This window comes from Garra rufa, chromosome 1 (assembly GCF_049309525.1).
Source record: "Garra rufa chromosome 1, GarRuf1.0, whole genome shotgun sequence".
Taxonomy (NCBI): Eukaryota; Metazoa; Chordata; class Actinopteri; order Cypriniformes; family Cyprinidae; genus Garra; species Garra rufa.
This window is the reverse complement of record NC_133361.1, coordinates 29,006,946-29,027,167: the sequence shown is the minus strand read 5'-3', so window position 1 is coordinate 29,027,167 and position 20,222 is coordinate 29,006,946. Positions and strand designations below refer to the sequence as shown.

General features: G+C 35.0%; 1 protein-coding gene across 1 annotated transcript in view; it reads left to right on the top strand.

Moving 5' to 3' along the window:
- The window catches only part of hs3st2 (heparan sulfate (glucosamine) 3-O-sulfotransferase 2), a 49,472-nt gene extending 47,694 nt beyond the window's left edge, over positions 1-1,778 (top strand). Inside the window, exon 2 of the mRNA XM_073845775.1 lies at positions 651-1,778. Coding sequence (XP_073701876.1) covers positions 651-1,269 — 619 coding nt within the window. The 3' untranslated portion in view covers positions 1,270-1,778. The remainder of the gene's footprint in view (positions 1-650) is intronic.
- The last annotated feature ends 18,444 nt before the right edge of the window (positions 1,779-20,222 follow it).

Here is a 20,222-nt window from a genome sequence, read left to right as displayed (position 1 = left end):
TTTTAATATATATTTTTTTTGAAAAACAACAACAATGTAACACAGTATAACACTTATTGTTTTTATGTTTAAACCCTTTTTCGTCTTTGACAAAAAATATATGTGTGTGTGTGTGTGTGTGTGTGTGTGTGTGTGTGTGTGTGTGTGTGTGTGTGTGTGTGTGTGTGTGTGTGTGTGTGTGTGTGTTTGTATTTATTTTTTAAAAAGCCTGTTTCTTACAAATACTTTCCAAGTGTAAATCTAAGTGTGCCAATATTAATGTAGGTTGTTAAAAAAATCTTAAAGGATTCCAATAAGACATTTTTTCTATCAATTTTTGGAACCATTCCTGTACTTTCTGTACAAAGACATTTTCTTTGCAGCAGCTTATTTACTCAGACTATGTACATGAAAGAGAATGGCTTAAATAGGATGCCAATGGATCTCAGTTAAAAAGGGGAAAAACAAAAATCATAGGAATGGAATAGGAATTTCTCTAAGAATCTCATTGGAATGGTTCCAAATTGTTATAGAAATTCTAACAGGATCCTTTTTTTATTGCCATCCTTTAAGATTTTTGACAAGGGATTGCTACTGAAAAAGCCACCGTTGTGAACCTTACCCAAGTTATACATTCATTTTGATGAAATTTTCTGTTTGTCTTTTCACAGGGGCCTCATGCCGCGCACTCTGGACAGCCAGATCACCATGGAGAAAACACCAAGTTACTTTGTGACACGGGAGGCACCGCGTCGCATCTCAAACATGTCTCGCGAAACAAAGCTGATCGTAGTAGTGCGAAATCCAGTCACGAGGGCCATCTCCGACTACACACAGACCCTGTCGAAGAAACCCGACATCCCATCTTTTGAAGATCTAGCTTTCAAGAACAGGAGTCAAGGCATCGTGGACACCTCCTGGAACGCCATCCGCATAGGCATGTATATCCTACATCTGGAGAACTGGCTGCAGTACTTCCGCCTATCGCAGATCCATTTTGTCAGCGGGGAGCGGCTCATCACGGATCCGGCCGGAGAGCTGGGCCGGGTGCAGGATTTCCTGGGGCTCAAACGCATCATCACGGACAAGCACTTCTACTTCAACCGAACAAAAGGCTTCCCGTGCCTGAAGAAGCCGGAAAGCAGCAGCCAGCCCCGCTGCCTGGGCAAGTCCAAGGGCAGAACTCACGTTCAGATTGACCAGGAAGTCATTGAGCAGCTTAGAGAATTTTATAGGCCATTCAATGTGAAATTTTATGAAATGGTGGGTCATGACTTCAGATGGGACTGAGGAGGAGGACCTTGGTGAAACCAGCCTTTCTTTTCTGATGATGAATATATGTCTTCAAGGGGTAGTTCACCTAAAAATGTCAATTCTGTCATCATTTACTCACCCTCAAACTGTTTCTAACTGTTATGGCAGTTTTTCTTCTGTGGAACATAAAAGAAGATATTTAGATATTAGATACTAATTTAATATGACTACTATTATAATCCTTTATAGAGTTTTGGCACCCTCCAGTCTATAATACATACAATCATCCTTCAACAGTTTGGGGTCAGTAATTAAAGAAAGTAAAGACATTTAAGATGTTACAAAAGATTTCTATTTCACATAAATGCTGTTATTTTGAACTTTCTATTCATCAAATAATCCTGAAGAAAAAAAAAAGAATATCATAGGTCCCACACAAAATATTAATGAGCACAACAGTTAATAATAATAAATGTTTCTTGAGCAGCAAATGAGCATATTAAAATGATTTCTTAAGGATCATGTGACGCTGAAGACTGCAGTAATGATGCTAAATTTGCATCACAGGAATAAATTACACTTTAAAATATATTCAAATAGAAAAATAGGGAAGCTTGTTTCTGCCACTAAATAATAAAAAATATATATTTATTTTGAGCCCCTTCAATCAGAATTATGAGAAAAAAGTCACAAGATACTTGCATTTGCATGAAAAAAATCTGAATTGCGTGTTTTTTTCTCAGAATTCAAAGTTTTTTTCTCCGAATTGCATGATATATACTTGCAATTGTGAGTTACAAAGTCAGAACTGTGAGATATAAACTTGCAATTATGTCTTTTTACAAACAGTTCTTATCTTGCAATTTAGACTATTTATTGCAATTGTGTTTATATCACGCAGTTCTGAGAAAAAAAAAGTCTGAATTGTGAGAAACTCGCAATTGCAAGAAAAAGTCAATTGCGAGTTTTTATCTGAGAATTCAGACTTTTTCCTTAGAATTGTGATATAAACTCGCAATTCTGCCCTTTTTACTCAGAATAGTGAGATAAAAATTTTGAATTCCATTATATAAACTTACATTTGCAAGAAAAAGCCAGAATTGCATGATATAAACTTGCAATTGCAAGTTATAAAGTCAGAACTGCCAGATATAAACTTGCAATTATGTCTTTTACTCAGAATTGCAAGATACAAACACAGAATTGTTACCCTGGAAATCCAGAGGTCTCGCGAGAGCAGAATTTGAATTGTCTCTGCAAGACACTCTGGCATCGAGCAATGTTGCACGTTACTGCATTACGTAAGCAGTTCTGGGAACCAATCAAATCGGTGTATCTGATGTAGGCGGGCCAGAGGTGAGCTAAGCTGATGACAACAGCGCTGCGACGTCCGGAATGAAGATGGCTACAGTTGAACACCAGTTGTTTGAAACGGCTTTGGCCACTACAATGAATGAGTTAGACTTGGCTTTTCATATAAAAGAGGAACAGAAAACCGCGCTCGAATCGTTCCTTTGCAAGAAGGACGTTTTTGCTGTTTTGCCGACTGGATACGGCAAGAGTTTAACCTATCAGTTAGCGTGTATCACCGTGTATTGTTGTGATTGGTCGTGGCGTTATCCAATTGCGTGCAGTGAGAGTTTCAAATGCGTGCTTGGTGCCGCCCCTCGAGTTAGGCCCTTTTCATTGCTCGATGCCAGACCCTTAATCTTAATAGATTAGGGTCTGGATTTTTTCCAGGCTACAGAATTGTGTGATATGAACATACAATTGCAAGAAAAAGTCAATTGCCAGTTTTTATCTCAGAATTCTGACTTTATTTCTCACAATTTTGAGAAAAAAAGTCTGAATTGCAAGATACAAACTCGCAATCACAGGAAAACAGTCAGAATTGCAAATTTTTATCTCAGAATTCAGACTTATTCCTCAGAATTGCATGATATAAACTTGCAATTCTCCCTTTTTACTCAGAATAGCGAGATAAAAACGTACAATTGCAAGAAAGTCAAAATTGTGAGATACAAAATTGCAATTGCAAGAAAGTCAATTGTGAGTTTTTATCTCAGAATTCTGACTTTATTTCTCACAATTTTGAGAAAAGTTGCGAGATACAAACTTGCAATCGCAAGAAAACAGTCAGAATAGGACTTTTTTTCTCAGAATTGCATGATATAAACTTGAAATTCTGCCTTTTTTACTTTTTGCGAGATACAGTCTTTAATATCACGATTTAGACTATTTCTCACAACTGTGTATATGACGCAGTTCTGAGAAAAAAACACGTCTGAATTGCGAGATACAAACTCAAACTCAATTCTGACTTTTTCATGGCATGATAAAAAACTAGCAATTCTGCCTTTTTACTTGTGTGATAAACATACAATTGCAATTGCGAGTTTATCTTAGAAATCTGACTTCATTTTTCACAATTTTGAGAAAAAAGTCAAGAAAACAGAATTTTAGAATTTTTCCTCAGAAAACAGTCAGAATAGGACTTTTTTCCTTAGAATTGTGTGATATAAACTCGCAATTCTGCCTTTTTTACTCAGAATAGCGTGATAACGCTAAACTCACAACTGTGAGAAATAAGTCAGAATTTTGAGATACAAACTCGCAATTGCAAGAAAAAGTCAGAATTGCGATTTTTATATCTCGTAACTCTGACTTATTTTTCACAATTGCGTGATATAAACACAATTGTGAGAAACAAAGAAAGAATTGCAAGATTTATTTATCCATAGGATAGCCATTTTTAATTGGAATAGCAATTAATATTTTACTGTATTACTGATCAAATACAAGCAGACTTGGTGAGTATAAGAGACTTTACAACCTCAACAGTAGTACATTTCATAGAAATTTGAAGGGTAAGCAAATAATGACAATTTTCATTTTTGGTATAACTACCCCTTTGAATCAGTTTGCAGGACAAAAGGAAACAGAACACCTCAAACTAATTAAGACCCAGTGCTCTTAATATATATATATATATATATATATATATATATATATATATATAAAAAAAAAAAAGATAAAATATGGGCAAACGACAAAGTTGTATGTACTGTAGCTCAAGAGACTTTGCCTTTGACATGAAATGCTTTAATACATTTAGAACCCATGCAAGGTCATTAAACAGAATAAGTGAGAAGCTCTTGTTGAGTGTCACAGCGTTTGGTATGCACAGCATTTGTTTCGTTCATCGCCTTCCTGTTACTGTTGAAAACACTCAACCGAGTTACTCATCTTGATATGAAACAGAAACCCGTAAAGCATACAGTGACTGCTGAGGTGTGTCATTACGTTTATCTCACCAAATGTAACACAGGAAAACAAATTAAATGAATCATAAAAAACACATTCACTTTCATCCTCAATGCAGTATGAGAAGTTAATTCGGTTCTGTTCTTGCAATGAGAACAACCTCTGTCCTTTTTTTTTTTTTTTGGATACCTCAAGGCCAGTGGAGAAACTTGTTCAACAGATGAAATATCTTTTCATTGGTTATTTTGATGCACAATTCTGACAGTAGGAAAACATAAATCGGTGCTATGCTACCGTCTATGGTAAAAAAGTGAAAATATTATATTCTTGCTCTTTTGTTGCACTACAGTATATAAACATCATCAAACATTGAACACTACACCCTCTCCCCACAAATCATCACAGCATTGATGCCAGAGCCATGAAAACATTTAAACAGGTCTGTTCATGCACTGTAAAATGTTTCAACTTAAAAACATATGTTTAGCAGCTGCATTAAAATTTTAAGTTAAATCTACTTTAAAGTACAAGTCATTTCAACTCATACATTAAATCAACTTAAAAGTGCAAGTACTTTTAACTCATTTTATTGTCGGGAGTTGAAATGAATAGTAGTTTGAAGTTAATTTAACCTAAAACTTTAAGGCAGCTGCTGAACTTACGTTTTTAAGTTGAAACTGGTAAAAAACTTTTCACAGTTTGTATACTGTGTTCCTGTAGATCATGCTGCTAGCAACAGCAAGGTCATAGGTTTGATCTTGTGATGGAACTTATTAAATGTATAATAACTTGAATATACTCACAGCAAGAGCAAAATATTTTTAATTTAAATTTGAATGCCAATTAAACTTGATGAACAAGAGTCTAAATTATGCCAGGTGACAGTGAGTACAGGTACAAAAAAAATTATAATCAAGGTCTTAAGGGGAATACAGTCATGTCAAAATCTTTGGAAGTTAATTAATGACAAATATCTTTGAAAGCATCCTAAAAATGCCTGAAAAAAGTTGTATTTGAACCACCAATTTTGTGTAAGCGAATTTGTAAAGCAAAATGGACCGGAATTTATTAATATGGGTGGTTTAATAAATATTTTGAAAATTAATTTTGGAAGCTGAATATTTAATATCAATCTTATTAATGAAATTGTGTGAAAATTTTAACAACTGAATATGTACTTAAATATATTAAATGTACATGCTTAAATATACAACCACAATGAATATTAGCCCCCAAAAATACAAGTCCTGAAAATGCATTAAAATTAAAGCACCTGGGATCATGTAGAGCCCTTTGAAGCAGCATTTCGGAAAACTACAAAACTACAATTTGGACCTTTAAAACTCTGGACATAAACATCTTGGATGACAGGGGTGATAAATTATCAGGATTTTTTTATTCTGAAAGTGAACTAATCCTTTAAACTAGAAGCAACTCAAAAGTGTTTTTGTTCTAAACACGTAAGTGTACAGAGGGCAGAAAATGGTGCAATAGTGTCCTCAATATGCCCCCATGCTGTCTCCTCCTTTCAAAAGCTGGTTTTAGCTGCACAGTCCCTTGGTTAAAATCTATAAATGAGGAAATGTACTGGGTTTACTCATCTAATGGTCATTTATCTTTCATCTTTTATGTGCAGTGATGTCCTTTATTATGAATGCACCGTTTTGATTGAAGCAGAGCTTCAGTCCATCTGTTCGAGCGATGAATTAGTCCTTTAAAACACATCAGTGTGCTCTGAAAAGGTCTACCATTGATTTGCTATGATCATGAGGGAGGAAACAGCGCAATTACTGGTAGAGGCCAGTTTAACCTTCAAAGTAAATACCGAGAAATAAACAGACAGTGCTGAAAATGTCATGAACTTTGAGCTTTTCAGAAGCATCTTGTACCTTGGCTCTAATAAGTAATGTCAACAAAGTCAGGTATGCCTCGTCAGCCTGTCAGAGATGGTTGGAGGACGTGTTAGTGCATTAGGATGTTATTCTTGAGCTTTTAAAATGGCCTATGAAAGCATCCCTCATAATGATCGACCAATATGAAGTTTTCAATGGCTGGCGCAGTAGATGATATCTAGAGACATGGTGAATTATGCGTCTCACAGTACTCAAAAAAAATCCATATTTTACCAATAACAAGGTTAAGAATGATTTTAATGAGAATTTTTACTCTTTCCCTCCCACGCTGTTATTTTTAAGTTGCCAGCCACAGCCAGAATTTTTGACCATATTCATATTCAATCTTTCATGACCCCAAGAATATTTTGTGAATATTAATAATGAATATGTAAACGGTGAACATATTTTAAAAAAGGAAAAAATATATAAACTTGAAGGATTGGTTCACTTTCAGAACAAAAATTTACAGATAATTTGCTCACCGTTTTGCCATCCAGTATGTTCATGTCTTTTTTTCTTCAGTCGTAAAGAAATGATGTTTCTTGAGGGAAACATTTCAGGAATTATCTCCATATAGTGGACTTCTATGGTGCCCTCGAGTTTGAACTTGCAGTTTAAATGCAGCTTCAAAGGGCTCTTAATGATCCCAACCAAGGAAGAAGGGTCTTATCTAGCGAAACGATTGGTCATTTTCGAAACAAATTGACTATTTATATACATTTTAACCTCAAATGCTTTTTCAACATACCCTAACTGTCTTGAACCGGAAAAAAAAATCATCAGCAATGAAACTCATCCTCTCCATAAGACTCTGGACAATCTTAAGAGTAGCTTTAACAACAGGCTCATTCAGCCTCGTTGCTTGAAGGAACGTTATAGGAAATCATTTTTACCTAGCGCTATTAGAGTGTATAATTTGTCTGTCTAGAGAAGTTGTGTTGTCAAAGGGTATTGTTGTCACATGTACAGTATTGTTTATTGATACAATAAGTGTTTATTGATGTATTGAGCTGCCATGACGATTTAATTTCCCTTTGGGATTAATAAAGTTTATCAATCAATCAATCAATCAATCAATCAAAAAACAGAGGTTAGAAAGTACACAAATAGAGAGTTTGTTTCAAAAATAGATGATCGTTTCACTAGATAAGACACTTTTTCCTTGGCTGGGATCATTTAGAGCCCTTTGAAGCTGCATTTTAACTGCATTTTTTGAAGTTCAAACTTGGGGGCACCATTGAAATCCATTATATTTTCCTCAAAAAACATAATATACTTATTTACTGCCATTATGAGGCTTAGAAAAGCCAGGATATTGTTTTTATATAATGCCTACTGTATTCACCTGAAAGAAGAAAGGAAAATATGGGGTAATATGTTCCATTAAAGGGGTCATATGATGCAATTTGTCATTGGAGTGTTACAAGCTGTTTGTGCATAGATAAGATATTTAAAGCCAAAACCAAAGAGATATTTATTAGAAAAGTTAACACTCAGCCACACCTCCCTAAAATGGCTCGTTCAAACATGTCCCCACTTGTCCACGTCACGGGGCGAGTAGATTAGCAGATTAGTAGATCATAACACCGCCCATATGTATATGGAAAGAAAGAAGGCAAAATTTTTACAGGTGGTAGTAGTGTTGCAGCCAACGCCATGTTGTGGAGACACAGTGTGTTTCATTGTGAAAACGGAAGTACTTTGTCTGGCTTCCAATTGAGGACACAACTAGAAATCTCTGGTTAAGTTATATTTACAACACTGCTCCGGAAGAGTACAACGCAAATATTCAAGTGGGTGATGCGCATTTCATGGAGGACTGTTTCCTGAACCTGAGAGTAGTCTACAATGTCAGCTGTACACAAAGGGTTAAGGCTATAAAGTGGGGCAATTCCAATGTTGCAAGGATAGTCTGCGCTTCTGACTGACAGCCTGTAAGTGCGATTTCATATTTAAAGAGTTCAGTACTGACTATTTAAATGTGAGTTTTGAGCAGTGTAGAGTAGTGCTTGTTTCTCATTCTACAATTGCAAATGCAGACTATGTTTATGTGCCATGACGAAACATAAAAAGACAGTATGAGTCATTATAATCAGTTGTTATGTCCCCACTAGATGCAACAAATGCCTAGTTTATAATGGGTTTTATTGTTTGTCTCGTCGCACCGAGAAACAGCATGGTAAGGGGTGTAACTTTTCATCACACGCTTGAGGTATTCGGCCAATCACAACGCACCGGATAGCTGGCCAATCAGAGAACACCTCAGTTTCCATCAACAATGAATTTTGTAAAAATCGAAGCGTTTCAGAAAGGCAGGGCAGAGAGGAGCAACAATAATGTACAGTATGTGGAAAATAATGTTTTTTGAACCTCAAACTGCATAAACATATTGCATTACAACAAATACACAAAATAATACTCTATTTAGCAACATCACAAGACTGCTAGTGTACTGCTTCATAGACATCATTTTTCACTGTAACGTTAGGCTGTTTTTGAATGATTATGTTAGAACTATTCTCATTTACGCAGATGATCTTTGCGTGTTTACTATTTTTGAACGAATGCAACAGCTTCCGACAGAGAAGCATTGCATGATATGAAAAAAATTGTCATCAATTGGGGGAAAGTGTTAATTAAGAAGTGTTGCTAGTGCTAGATGTTAAAGATTACGGTGCGCAAATTCAGGCATTTTTCTAACGCGGCCCTATAACAACACATCAGCCAACCTGATGTCAGCAAGTCTGAAGATGCTAAATGATTCACTGGCATAAAGCATTTCTGAGCTAAAAAGCCGTTTAACGAGGATAAATATCAGATAGTGCATGGGGACACTGCGTGCTAAATAAAAAAAAATGCATACAAACACACTTTGAATACAACTTGTCAATGTAATAAGCATTTCTAATCTCAGATTTGTAACCAAAACTGGTCAAAAGTATCAGAACGTGTTAGAAAACGTATGGAGAGAAAAAAAAAACAGCTAACACAGCTGTTATTGTCATCATTTTCACACCTACAACACAATGTAAGACGCTGTACTATAACGCAAAGCAGTTTATTTATAGCTTCAAGATACCAAACTTTAAACATCAAGTACAGTAGAAGTAATTGATTTAACCTCTAAAGAACTTGGATAAAACAGCAGATGTTAAAGATCTTTTGCTGATACGCATTAGCATAGTCTTAAGGGTAAAAAAGGTGGATTGCAACAATATGTTGCACCATTACAAACATCAAAAATAGACGTGCTAATGAGCAAAAAAAGAGAAAAGCATATTGCTCCACACTTGAGAGATCATTTGAGGTGCTGAAGAGTCATCATCCATCTGCTGAAATTCATTACAATTCAGCAAAACTGTCTTCATGAAAAAAAAAAAAAAGAAAAAAAAAAGTAAATGCTAACACAAGGAACATGCATCAATATTACAACAAAACTACACAGACGTACTAGCATTGGCCACACAATCCATAGCACAAGCACAAGCATTTTGTCTTGGTATAAGGAGGAAAAAAAGGCTGAAGTATACCCAAAATCCCACAGATGTCAAATGGACGGAATACCTGCTGAGAACTGTTCAAAAGTGAGAGTATCGAGGGGAAGCGAGGTTTTCTGTAGCCGATTTTGTGCATGGCACACAAAAGATCTGATCTCCAGTAAAGCAAAGTAGTTCGTTACAATTGCCTGCACAAAAGCAGCACAAGTTTTCTGCAAAAAGCCTCTCAATTAGCATTCTATCTTGATTTGATAAGGCCAACCCCTTGTCACGGCTGTCAAGTCAGAGACGGTTTTGTGTCCTGCAGCGGTTTCAGCATTTAGAGCTCAGACTGGCATGTAGAACGAGCGAGGCCATCAGAGGGCTATGAGTGTCACAACACTGTCTCACCTAATGAACAGCATGCCAGAAACGTCTATCTTCATGCAGTATTAGTCCATCCTTGTTAGAGGGAAAAAAAATGAGCTGCTTTTGCACTGAACGTGGTCACATTTATTTAGGCCACAAGACTGTGGATTTCTGCCACTTGATACAACTCAAGCACTTTATTTGGGTGCTTTAATAAGGCATGTAAATGGCACTTTCCATGAATAAAATATGAATTAATAAATGGAGATTTTATTTTTCCTTCTTCAATAATGGTCAGTGAAAACAGGTGCATAACAACCACAAATGGTCAAAGAAAAAAATACACTATCATTCAGAAGTTTGAGGTCAGTGAGATTTCTTTTAAAAAGAGATTAATATTTCTATTCAGCAAGGACACATTCAGTTGATCAAAAGCATGAGCAAAGATTTCTGATTCAAATAAATGCTGTTTTCTATTCATCAAAGAATCCTGATAGAAATTACACAATTGTGGTTTTAGCATTAATAATAAATGTTTCTTGAACAGCAAACCAGCATAATATAATGATTTCTAAAGGATCATGTGACACTCAAGACTGGAGCAATGATGCTGAAAGTTCAGCTTTGCATTACAGGGATAAATTTCATTTAAATAAATATAATATAAAACAGTTATTTTAGATTATATTTCAAAATATAGTTTGACTGTATTTTTTATCAAATAAGTCTAGTCTTTGTAAGCAAAAGAGACTTCTCTACTCTCTTTTTACTGACTTAATTGAAAAAGAAATTTCTCTTTTTATTCATTTGTATTTTATTCATGGAAAACTGCCAATCAGATGTCTTATTATTTTACCATCCTGTATGTCATATCCTTTTATGAAGTTGAACTCTAGAGTTTTTAGTGATTTCTCTGAGACCTTACATGCCATTTTAAGTCTGAATGTCCTGTAAAGAGCACGTTCAGGGCTTTAAAAAAATTCCAAATGTTTGGACATTTCACCATGACCACTCCTTCTCCTTGGTCTTTAAAAAAATGTATGACATTAATTTAGTGACCAAAATTAACACCCTTATGAAAATAAAATACTATTTCGTAATTAGCATCTAAAACTGACCAATTTTCAAATTGTTTGTCATAAAACAACATCTCAGTAAAATGTTATGGGGCTTCAAATCAAAATATGACTTTCTGTTATGAAACAGAACACCAGTTTCATACATGCCCACTGTAGAGGACACCAGGACTTAAAGCATGGTTATTACACATTTTGGGAGACACTTTAAGTGAATAGGGAAAGAAATTAGATTTCAATATTGCTATGAATATTAGACATTATTATGGAAATCCTTTCATTTATTACTCCCATTATTAAACTTATTTATTTTACATTTTTATGTTGCCCCAAAATCACATTAATATGCAAATTAGATAAGGTTTATAGATACATAATATATATTGGAAAACCCAGTTTATGGCCATTTTACACACATTTTGCACAAAGAAAAATGGCATATCAAATCATTCTGTTATATCGTTCATAACATAGTTGAGAATCATCTTTATATAAAGTTTGGTATAAAAAATACAAATTGATTCATGATTAAAACAAAAATCCCACAATTTTTTGCCATTTGATGTCTATTAATGTATTTTTTAATTTTTATTTTAACAGGACTTTTTAAAGACCTGGTGTCCTCTACAAAGGACATAGCATGACATATGAATAAAATATAACTAGTCAAAAATTATTTAGAATCCTCTAAACTAATGCAATGACATGAAAAGTGCTAAATTCACAAAACCTCCCCCAGTAGTAAGGATATTTTAAATGTTTTTATATGTGTGACTTTGTTTAGATTTTAATAAAACAAGAAATGTGAAAACTAAACAGACTAATTAAATAAATAGTTTACACAATTGCTTATAAATTAAATTAAATAAACACTGGCGTTCAAAAGTTTGGGATCAGTAAGATTTATGTTTTTAAAGAAGTCTCTCATGCTCATCAAGCCTAAATTTATTGGATCAAAATTACAATAAAAAAACAGTAATATTGTGAAATATTATTACTAATTAAAAGAATGGTGTTCTATTTTAATACACGTTAAAATGTAATTTATTCAAAGCTAAATTTCAGTCATTACTCCAGTCTTCAGTGTCACATAATCCGTTTTTTTTTTTTTTTTTTTTTTTTTTGGTAAAATTATGCTTTTCAGGATACGTTGATAAATAAAGTATTAAAGTATTTTTCAAAATAAAATAAAAACATTTGTAAGCAAGTATGAGTTCAATTAATAAAAAGTGATAGTAAAGACTTATTGTTAGATAAGATTGATAAGTATCAAATCAGCATATTAGATTCATTTCTGAAGGACTGTGTGACACTGTAGATTGAAGTAATGGCTGATGAAAATTCAGCTTTGCATGAAAGGAACAAATTATATTTTAGAGTGTATTAAAATAGAAAATTTTTAATAATATTTAATACATATCTATTTTTGTTTTCTGTATATTTGATCAAATAAATGGTGAGAATAACGGACTTCTTAAAAAAATAAACTTAAAAATCTTACTGATCCCAAACTTTTGAACGGTATATATGTTGGATACAGAGGAAAAGGTGAAGGCTAAAACCACAATTTTAAAGGCAGGGAGTGATGCATTTAAAACTAGCTTTTCTATTATATTGTATTGCATGTTAGATAATGGTTCATTTAAAAGACCATTAGAAACATGGGATTTGTGCATCTAAAAAAAAGGTCACTGGACACCAAAGTGTACTGCATTCACAGAGGAAATAATCCTGCCTCTCTTCATTTTCACTCAGAATACATACAGTATGTTATAAAATGCAGAGCTGAATAAATAAGAAATTAACTTTTTTCTCCATTTTCTTGGAAGCCCTTTTAAATAAAAAAAGCCTTATACTTAAGTAAAAATGAATATTTAATACTGTTTTTATAACAAATAGCTGAAATTTTAAAAAAAGCCTTCCATAACATTAAAACTCATTAAATAAAATCCAAAGGGGAATAAACAAAGCAAACTCTCCGAGCAGTATTATGGCCCAAGAACGGCTCCCTCAGCATTTTAAGTGATTAAATCTAATTCTCTAAAGTAATCACCTCTGCTCTGCGGCGTGCACTGCCAAACTGATGAGCAAAGCACAGAGCTGGAAAATGGGTCCCTCTGCGTAAAAGTACATGACACTTGTAAAAAGCCCGTCATGTTTTGATATGGCTTTAAATCAATTTTATCGCTGCTTAAAATCACAGTGTATTTTTCTCATCCCTCTCCTCGTCGCGTTCACACGAGAGCGAGAGCCGTTAATGGTGACGGCGACTTTGTGAAGTATTTTTATCAAAGCGCCTCACCTCACCGCTCTTCACCGAGAGGCAAGCCCACACCGGATAATGAGAACGGTGCCTGGCCGCACTGCCAGAGAGGAATACTTGCCTATGGATGATTTATAGGATGACAGGCATGCCCCACCTTCAAAGGATTTCTTATTATGTACAGGACGATCACGTGCGCAAACCTCTTCCTGCTCCAAGGCACTGCGGCTTTCAATTCACAACAGTCATCAGCACCACTGCACCTTTTTCCTAAAATAGAGATTTTATGACATAGGGAAACATATAAAAGAAGTGGCTTGGTTTAAAAAGCAGCAGTGATGGTGGCTGATGAGAGAGTGTAACTGCGAGACCTGGAAGCAGCTTCTCTGATTCTTTATGCTTGACATACTCAACCTGACAGCTCCTGGGCCACACTAATGAAGAGCGAGCTATTAGAGCTGCAGTGCACACAGTTAGCAACTTTGATGAAGTCAAGGTCTCGACATATCCATGCCAGAGAAAAACAATGAATACCATATGCACAAGCCCATGCCCACACAATTTTTCTACATAAACACAACTCAGTTCTATTGATGTGAGCATCTAGCTTCTTTCAGGAAACGTGAGTAGAAGTAATTCCAATAAGCCATTTGTATGTAAAATGTTACAGGCTACTAAATTGGAAATGGCCAATTTACAAATAAGGAACAATGTTTTGCTTATTAATGAAGCCAATGGTTAGTTATCAACATGAATAACGCATTACGTGAACAGACTTCATATGGCAACAAATACACAACATTCTTATATGTTTTGTGTTCCACATTTAAATAAATAAATAAATAAATAAATAAATAAATAAATAAAGAGAAGGACCAAAAATAAAAATGCAAGTTTGCAAGGAGAGCAAATTAGATTTATATATATTAGTTATTATTAGTAATAATAATAATAATAATAATAATAATAATAATAATAATAATATACATTGCATAAATAAGCTGTTTAAATAACATTTCTTATTTTCAATTTTAAATACAGTTGTGTCGCATTTTTTTTTTTATGAAGACCTTTTTTGGGGGGAATTTAATTTTTTTGTAAAAAAAAATTAAAATAAAATAAATTGCTAAAAAATATACAGATAGATTTAAAAAAAAAAAACAGTTTAGACAGACAGACAGACAGACAGTTCATCAGACAGATACTATAGATAGACAGACAGATATTATTTTTATATTTTACAATTATTACAAAAATTTAATTAATTAATAATAAAAATAAAATTATTATTATTATTATTATTATTATTATTGTTATTATTATATTTAGTAGTTATATTAAATTATATTAGTAGTATATTAACTATTATTATTATTATATTATTATTTAAAACTTCTATTTACCTGGTTATCTTAAGGGATTATTTTTGTGGAGACCAACAATTTCATTTATTTGATTTTTTTTTATGCATCCCTGCTGAATTCAACATTTTTTAATATAAAAAATGTTAAACTTAAAATAACTATAATGTATAAAATAATTAGTAAAAAATATAAATATATATAGTAGTTTTTAGATTTAATTTTTAATTTAATTACATTTTATTTTATTTTATTAGTTTAAACTTCTATTTACCTAATGATCTTAAGGGATAATTTTTGTAGAGATATTTTTAGATGTTTTTTTAAACAATTACATTTATTAGATTGCAATAAAAAAACTATAAAATAATCTATAATTTATGAAATACTTAATAAAATAATAAATAATTAAATATAATATAATAATTATATATATATATATATATATATATATATATATATATATATATATATATAATAATTATATATATATATATATATATATATATATATATATATATATATATATATATATAATATAATATATATAATAAATTATAAATATATATTTTTAGATTTAAAAAATGTACTTTATTTTAACTTCTATTTACCAGATTATTTTAAGGGATTTTTCCATAGTATGGAAATTAACAGCAACTAACAGCATTTTGGTTAACCACATTCTTCAAAATATCTTCTTTTGTGCTCAACAGAATGAAACTCATACAAATTTGCAGCAACATGAGGCTCTTTTCTTTCTTTTTTTCCTTTCTTTTTTTGTGAGGGTGGTGGGAGGTAATACTTACACAAAGGCTTATCATTTAGCCATATTATTAATATTATTAACAGATTAGTAGGCTTCATTTCAACGTAACGATCTTCTGCTATCCGCCAATACTTGAATGTTTTCATTTTCCTCGTTTTTTAAACCCACTTCTGATGAGCACAAAACCTGCTGTGCATTCAGCTCAGTCTCCTTTTAATGATCAGCAGTGAGAATAGTGATAAACTTCCCTTTGGCAAGGCATGTTTCTCAGGGTATCTTTAGACGAGACACTGTCTGGGCGCCAGCTCAAATGCCTTTGCCATCTCCACCTCCCCTCCTAGTTGGGCTTGTCAGAAACCTCCTTGGTGCTGCTCATTTTCCTGTGGCCTGTTGAACACGCACCGGTCGCTTACCTTTAGGAAAGGTCAAGCGCTGAACACTTCTCCAGGCAACGGAGTTGGGCTAATTAAGCTTCAGCTGTGGAGAATTCTGAATCCCCAGACGCCCGGCTCAGAGAGGAGACCTCTGCAGGTCATGGCCATCTTGTCCCAGATTCATGCCTGTGTATGCCATTTGCATTCTCTTGTAGTCAATGCGTGATAAAATCCCTCAGGAACATCCGTGGTAAGTTAGAAAATTTCTATGACAGGAAAGGAGAGAGGAATTTGAGATGCTCAGAGCAAAAAAACTGCTTGATGAATGAGGTTGGGAATGTTTTCTGTCACTGGCTCTGCCTTGGCGACACTCACTAAACTAGACACAAGTGAAGGCCTGGCCGTATTCATCTCAAAGAGCAGAGTTGGGGGTGAAACGTTACAAGTAAGATGTTACTTATTACATTTACCACATAATGTCCATATTACTTTTTCAAATATGCAACATACACAATTTTCTATTATTTATTATATATCTACTTAGAAATACAACTCCTTTCGTAGAAATAGGACGTGTAAGGTGCGCAAACAGTGTAGATCACAGGTATTTGGTTCACATACAGAGCATGACAGGTTTGAATTAAATTAGCATGGAAGAAAACCCCAAGGCACTCATGTGATGAAATGTAGAAAGCCTTTAAAGAAATAGTTTACCAAAAAATGTAAATTTACTCAGCCTCAGGCCATCCAAGATGTAGATGAGTTTGTTTCTTCATCTGAAGAGATTTGGATACATTTAGTATTACATCACATACTCGTGAATTAATCTTCTGCAGTGAATGGGTGCCGTCAGAATGAGAGTCCAAACAGCTGATCACAAGTACTCCATAAGACTCCAGTCCATCAATTAACATCTTGAGAAGGGAAAGCGGTGTGTTTATAAGAAACAAATTCATCCTTAAGGTATTTTTAACTCTTAGAGAAAAAGTCGTCTCGTCTGAATCAGGAGAAAAATATGCACATATCAAGCACTGAACAACAGGCGATACGTTTTTGTTTTGTTTTTCACTGGAGGAAGTGTTATAGACTATAGATTCACATTTTGGACAGAAGTAATGGTTTGCAATGCTTTAGTAATGAATTTCTTACAAAATCACAGCTGTTTACCTAAGAGGTTGATTTTGGCCATGTACACACTGCAGCTACATTCGGTTGTCAGTTCACCTTTTACTTCTTAATCGCGTTCTGTACACACATAATTCACTAAAATACAGGAGTTACAACCGCATTTGACAACTGCATTAACTTCTGAAAAGTACAAGAAGTGACAACCGCATTTACAGAAATTCTACACAATGTGTACAGAACCGAACTGAACTATTTGTTAATGACGTATTTAACCATGCATCAGAACGTGTCTTCGTCTGTATGTGAGATGCAAGAAAACAGTGAAAGAAGTCTTAACCTTAGCACATTTTAACACATGGCTAGTTGCGCTCACGAGCCCTGCGGTAAAGTGTCAGGGTTGCCAGATCTTTATAGAAAACAAAGAAACAAAAAAAAACAAACAAGGACAAGCACACACACAAAAAAACACTGAAACACCCAAATGCTTTGTTTTATAACACCAAAAAAATCATATATCTTATATCCGCAGCAAGCCACTTTATTAACTCCATAAAGTGCCTAGCTTTATGAGCTAAGACCAAACAACATGCCTAAAAGCTCTTGAAAATATGAAAACATGGCAACACTACAAGACAGCGCTCTTTAAAGCAGCCTTCCGAACATAAACAAAACACAGCACATCTATCAGCCGTAGTTTAATAAAAAAATTTAAAAAAAACTGACAAAAAAAAAATGGCAGATATCAAATGGCTAAATTCTTATTCACTCCCGCAAGATGCCAAAATGTTGCTTTGGTTACAAATGTGGGAGTGACTACACACGTGAAACAATTTACAGGACTCACTCCCACATTTAAATGCGGCTGCCACTCCTGAAACTTGCAGTGTGTGTGTGGCCACCCACATGCCATTAAAAATCCGTAAGACCAATAAAGCAGAAAGCTCTCCGATTTCATAAAAAAAAAAAAAAAAAAAAATCTTAATTTGTGTTCCGAAGATCACGTCATGAGGGTAAATAATTAATTACATAAATTTTCCTTTTGGGTAAACTATCCCTTTAAGACATTAATTGATGGACTGGAATCGTGTGGATTATTTTTGGATTATTTGATGTTTTTATCAGCTGTTTGGACACTTATTTTGACGGCACCCATTCACTGCAGAGGATCCACTGGTGAGCAAGTGATATAACGTTAAATTTCTCCAAATCCGATGAACAAAACAAACTCATCTACACCTCCCAGCAAGCAATTTTTGGTCTAAAAGACATCTATTAGCCGTGAAAACACAGCCCAGACGTCTAGGCTAAAACAAGTTTGTATTTGGGCTGTCAGTGAAAATTTAATAGACGTCTAAACATATCCCAATATTAAACTAGTCATCAATTAAATTTTTTTCATAAAACCTTGTAAACGTTGCTGAGTTTGCTTACAGGATGGAATATCATACATCTAACTAGTTATTTTGCCAAAAAAAATGGCATGCAACCAAATTCAAGGTTATTTGGGCTGGAAGTGGGTTACACATAGCCAGACTATATCGGGTTTATAGTTAACCCAGACGGTGAAATGACGACTATTGCTTGCTGGGCTAGAATGGCCTTTGAGAACATTTTCAGCAATTTTTTTTATTTGTACATGAACTATTTATTTAACCTAGATTAATTAAAAGCTGTAAAAGTATTGCATTTATTTATCATTTTTAATGCCTAATGTTAAAGGAGAAGTTCACTTCCAGAACAAAAATGTACAGATAGTTTACTCAACCCCTTGTCATCCAAGATGTTCATGTCTTTCTTTCTTCAGTCGATAAGAAATTATGTTTTTTGAGGAAAACATTTCAATATTTCTCTCCATACAGTGGACTTTAATGGTGCCCGTGAATTTGAACTTCCAAAATGCAGTTTAAATGCAGGGGCTCTAAACGATCCCAGGCAAGGAAGAAGGGTCTTATCCAGCCAAACCATTTTCTGAAAAAAAAATACATTTTATATACTTTTTAACCTTAAATGCTCACCCTGTCTAGCTCTGCATGTACTCTGTGTATTTCAGGTCAAGTTGAAAAACTCCCATCCAATTTTCTTCTCCAACTTCAAAAATCACCCTACATCGCTGCAGAAATACGGACACAGTGTTTACAAAGTGAACATGCAAGGAAGATCAAACACCCTTTACAAAAAAAATGTTAAATGGCAATGGAAGACTATTTTTGTCAGGGTTGCTGGGTGACACAGAGCTCTAGTGAAAGTCCAAGAGCCAGGAGTAAATCCAAAGAACGTATTTATTTCCAAGTGACAGACAGGGAAACCAAATAAACATCAACAACCTAACTTTAAGACGACACAAAGCAAATGGAAAAAGAAACGACTTATAAAGGGTGAGACTGATTACAAACACAGGTGACACAGATGACTAATAATCAAACACAGGTGATACAGATAATGATAGACTAAGGACTAAACCAAATGATCAAAAACAGACGGGGGAAGACAGAGGGAGAAACCAAATGACAAACAGTGCAAGGCAAAAGACAAGAAGTGACAGGTGAATTGTGACAGTACCTCCCCCTCCCGGTAGGCGCGTCTCGCGCCGTGATGGAAACACCGGGGAGGGGGGGCGGGCGCCCTGGAGGCTGTTACGGAGCAGGACCTTGCTGGGTTGGGAAGGCCTCCAGGGCGGAACAGGAAGCCATGGCGGGTCAGGCGGCCACGGCCGGACAGGCAGTTCGAGCGGCCATGGCGGGTCAGGCGGCCACGGCCGGACAGGCAGTTCGAGCGGCCATGGCGGGTCAGGCGGCCACGGCCGGACAGGCAGTTCGAGCGGCCATGGCGGGTCAGGCGGCCACGGCCGGACAGGTAGTTCGGGTGGCCATGGTGGGTCAGGAGGCCATGGCCGGACTGGCAGTTTAGGTGGCCGTGGCTGAGCAGTCCCCGTGGCCCTGGCCTCGGTCCTCGGCCAGGCCACGTGGACTCGGGGTATATAGCCCCCCCCCAAAATTTTCTTTGGGAAATTCAGCAGT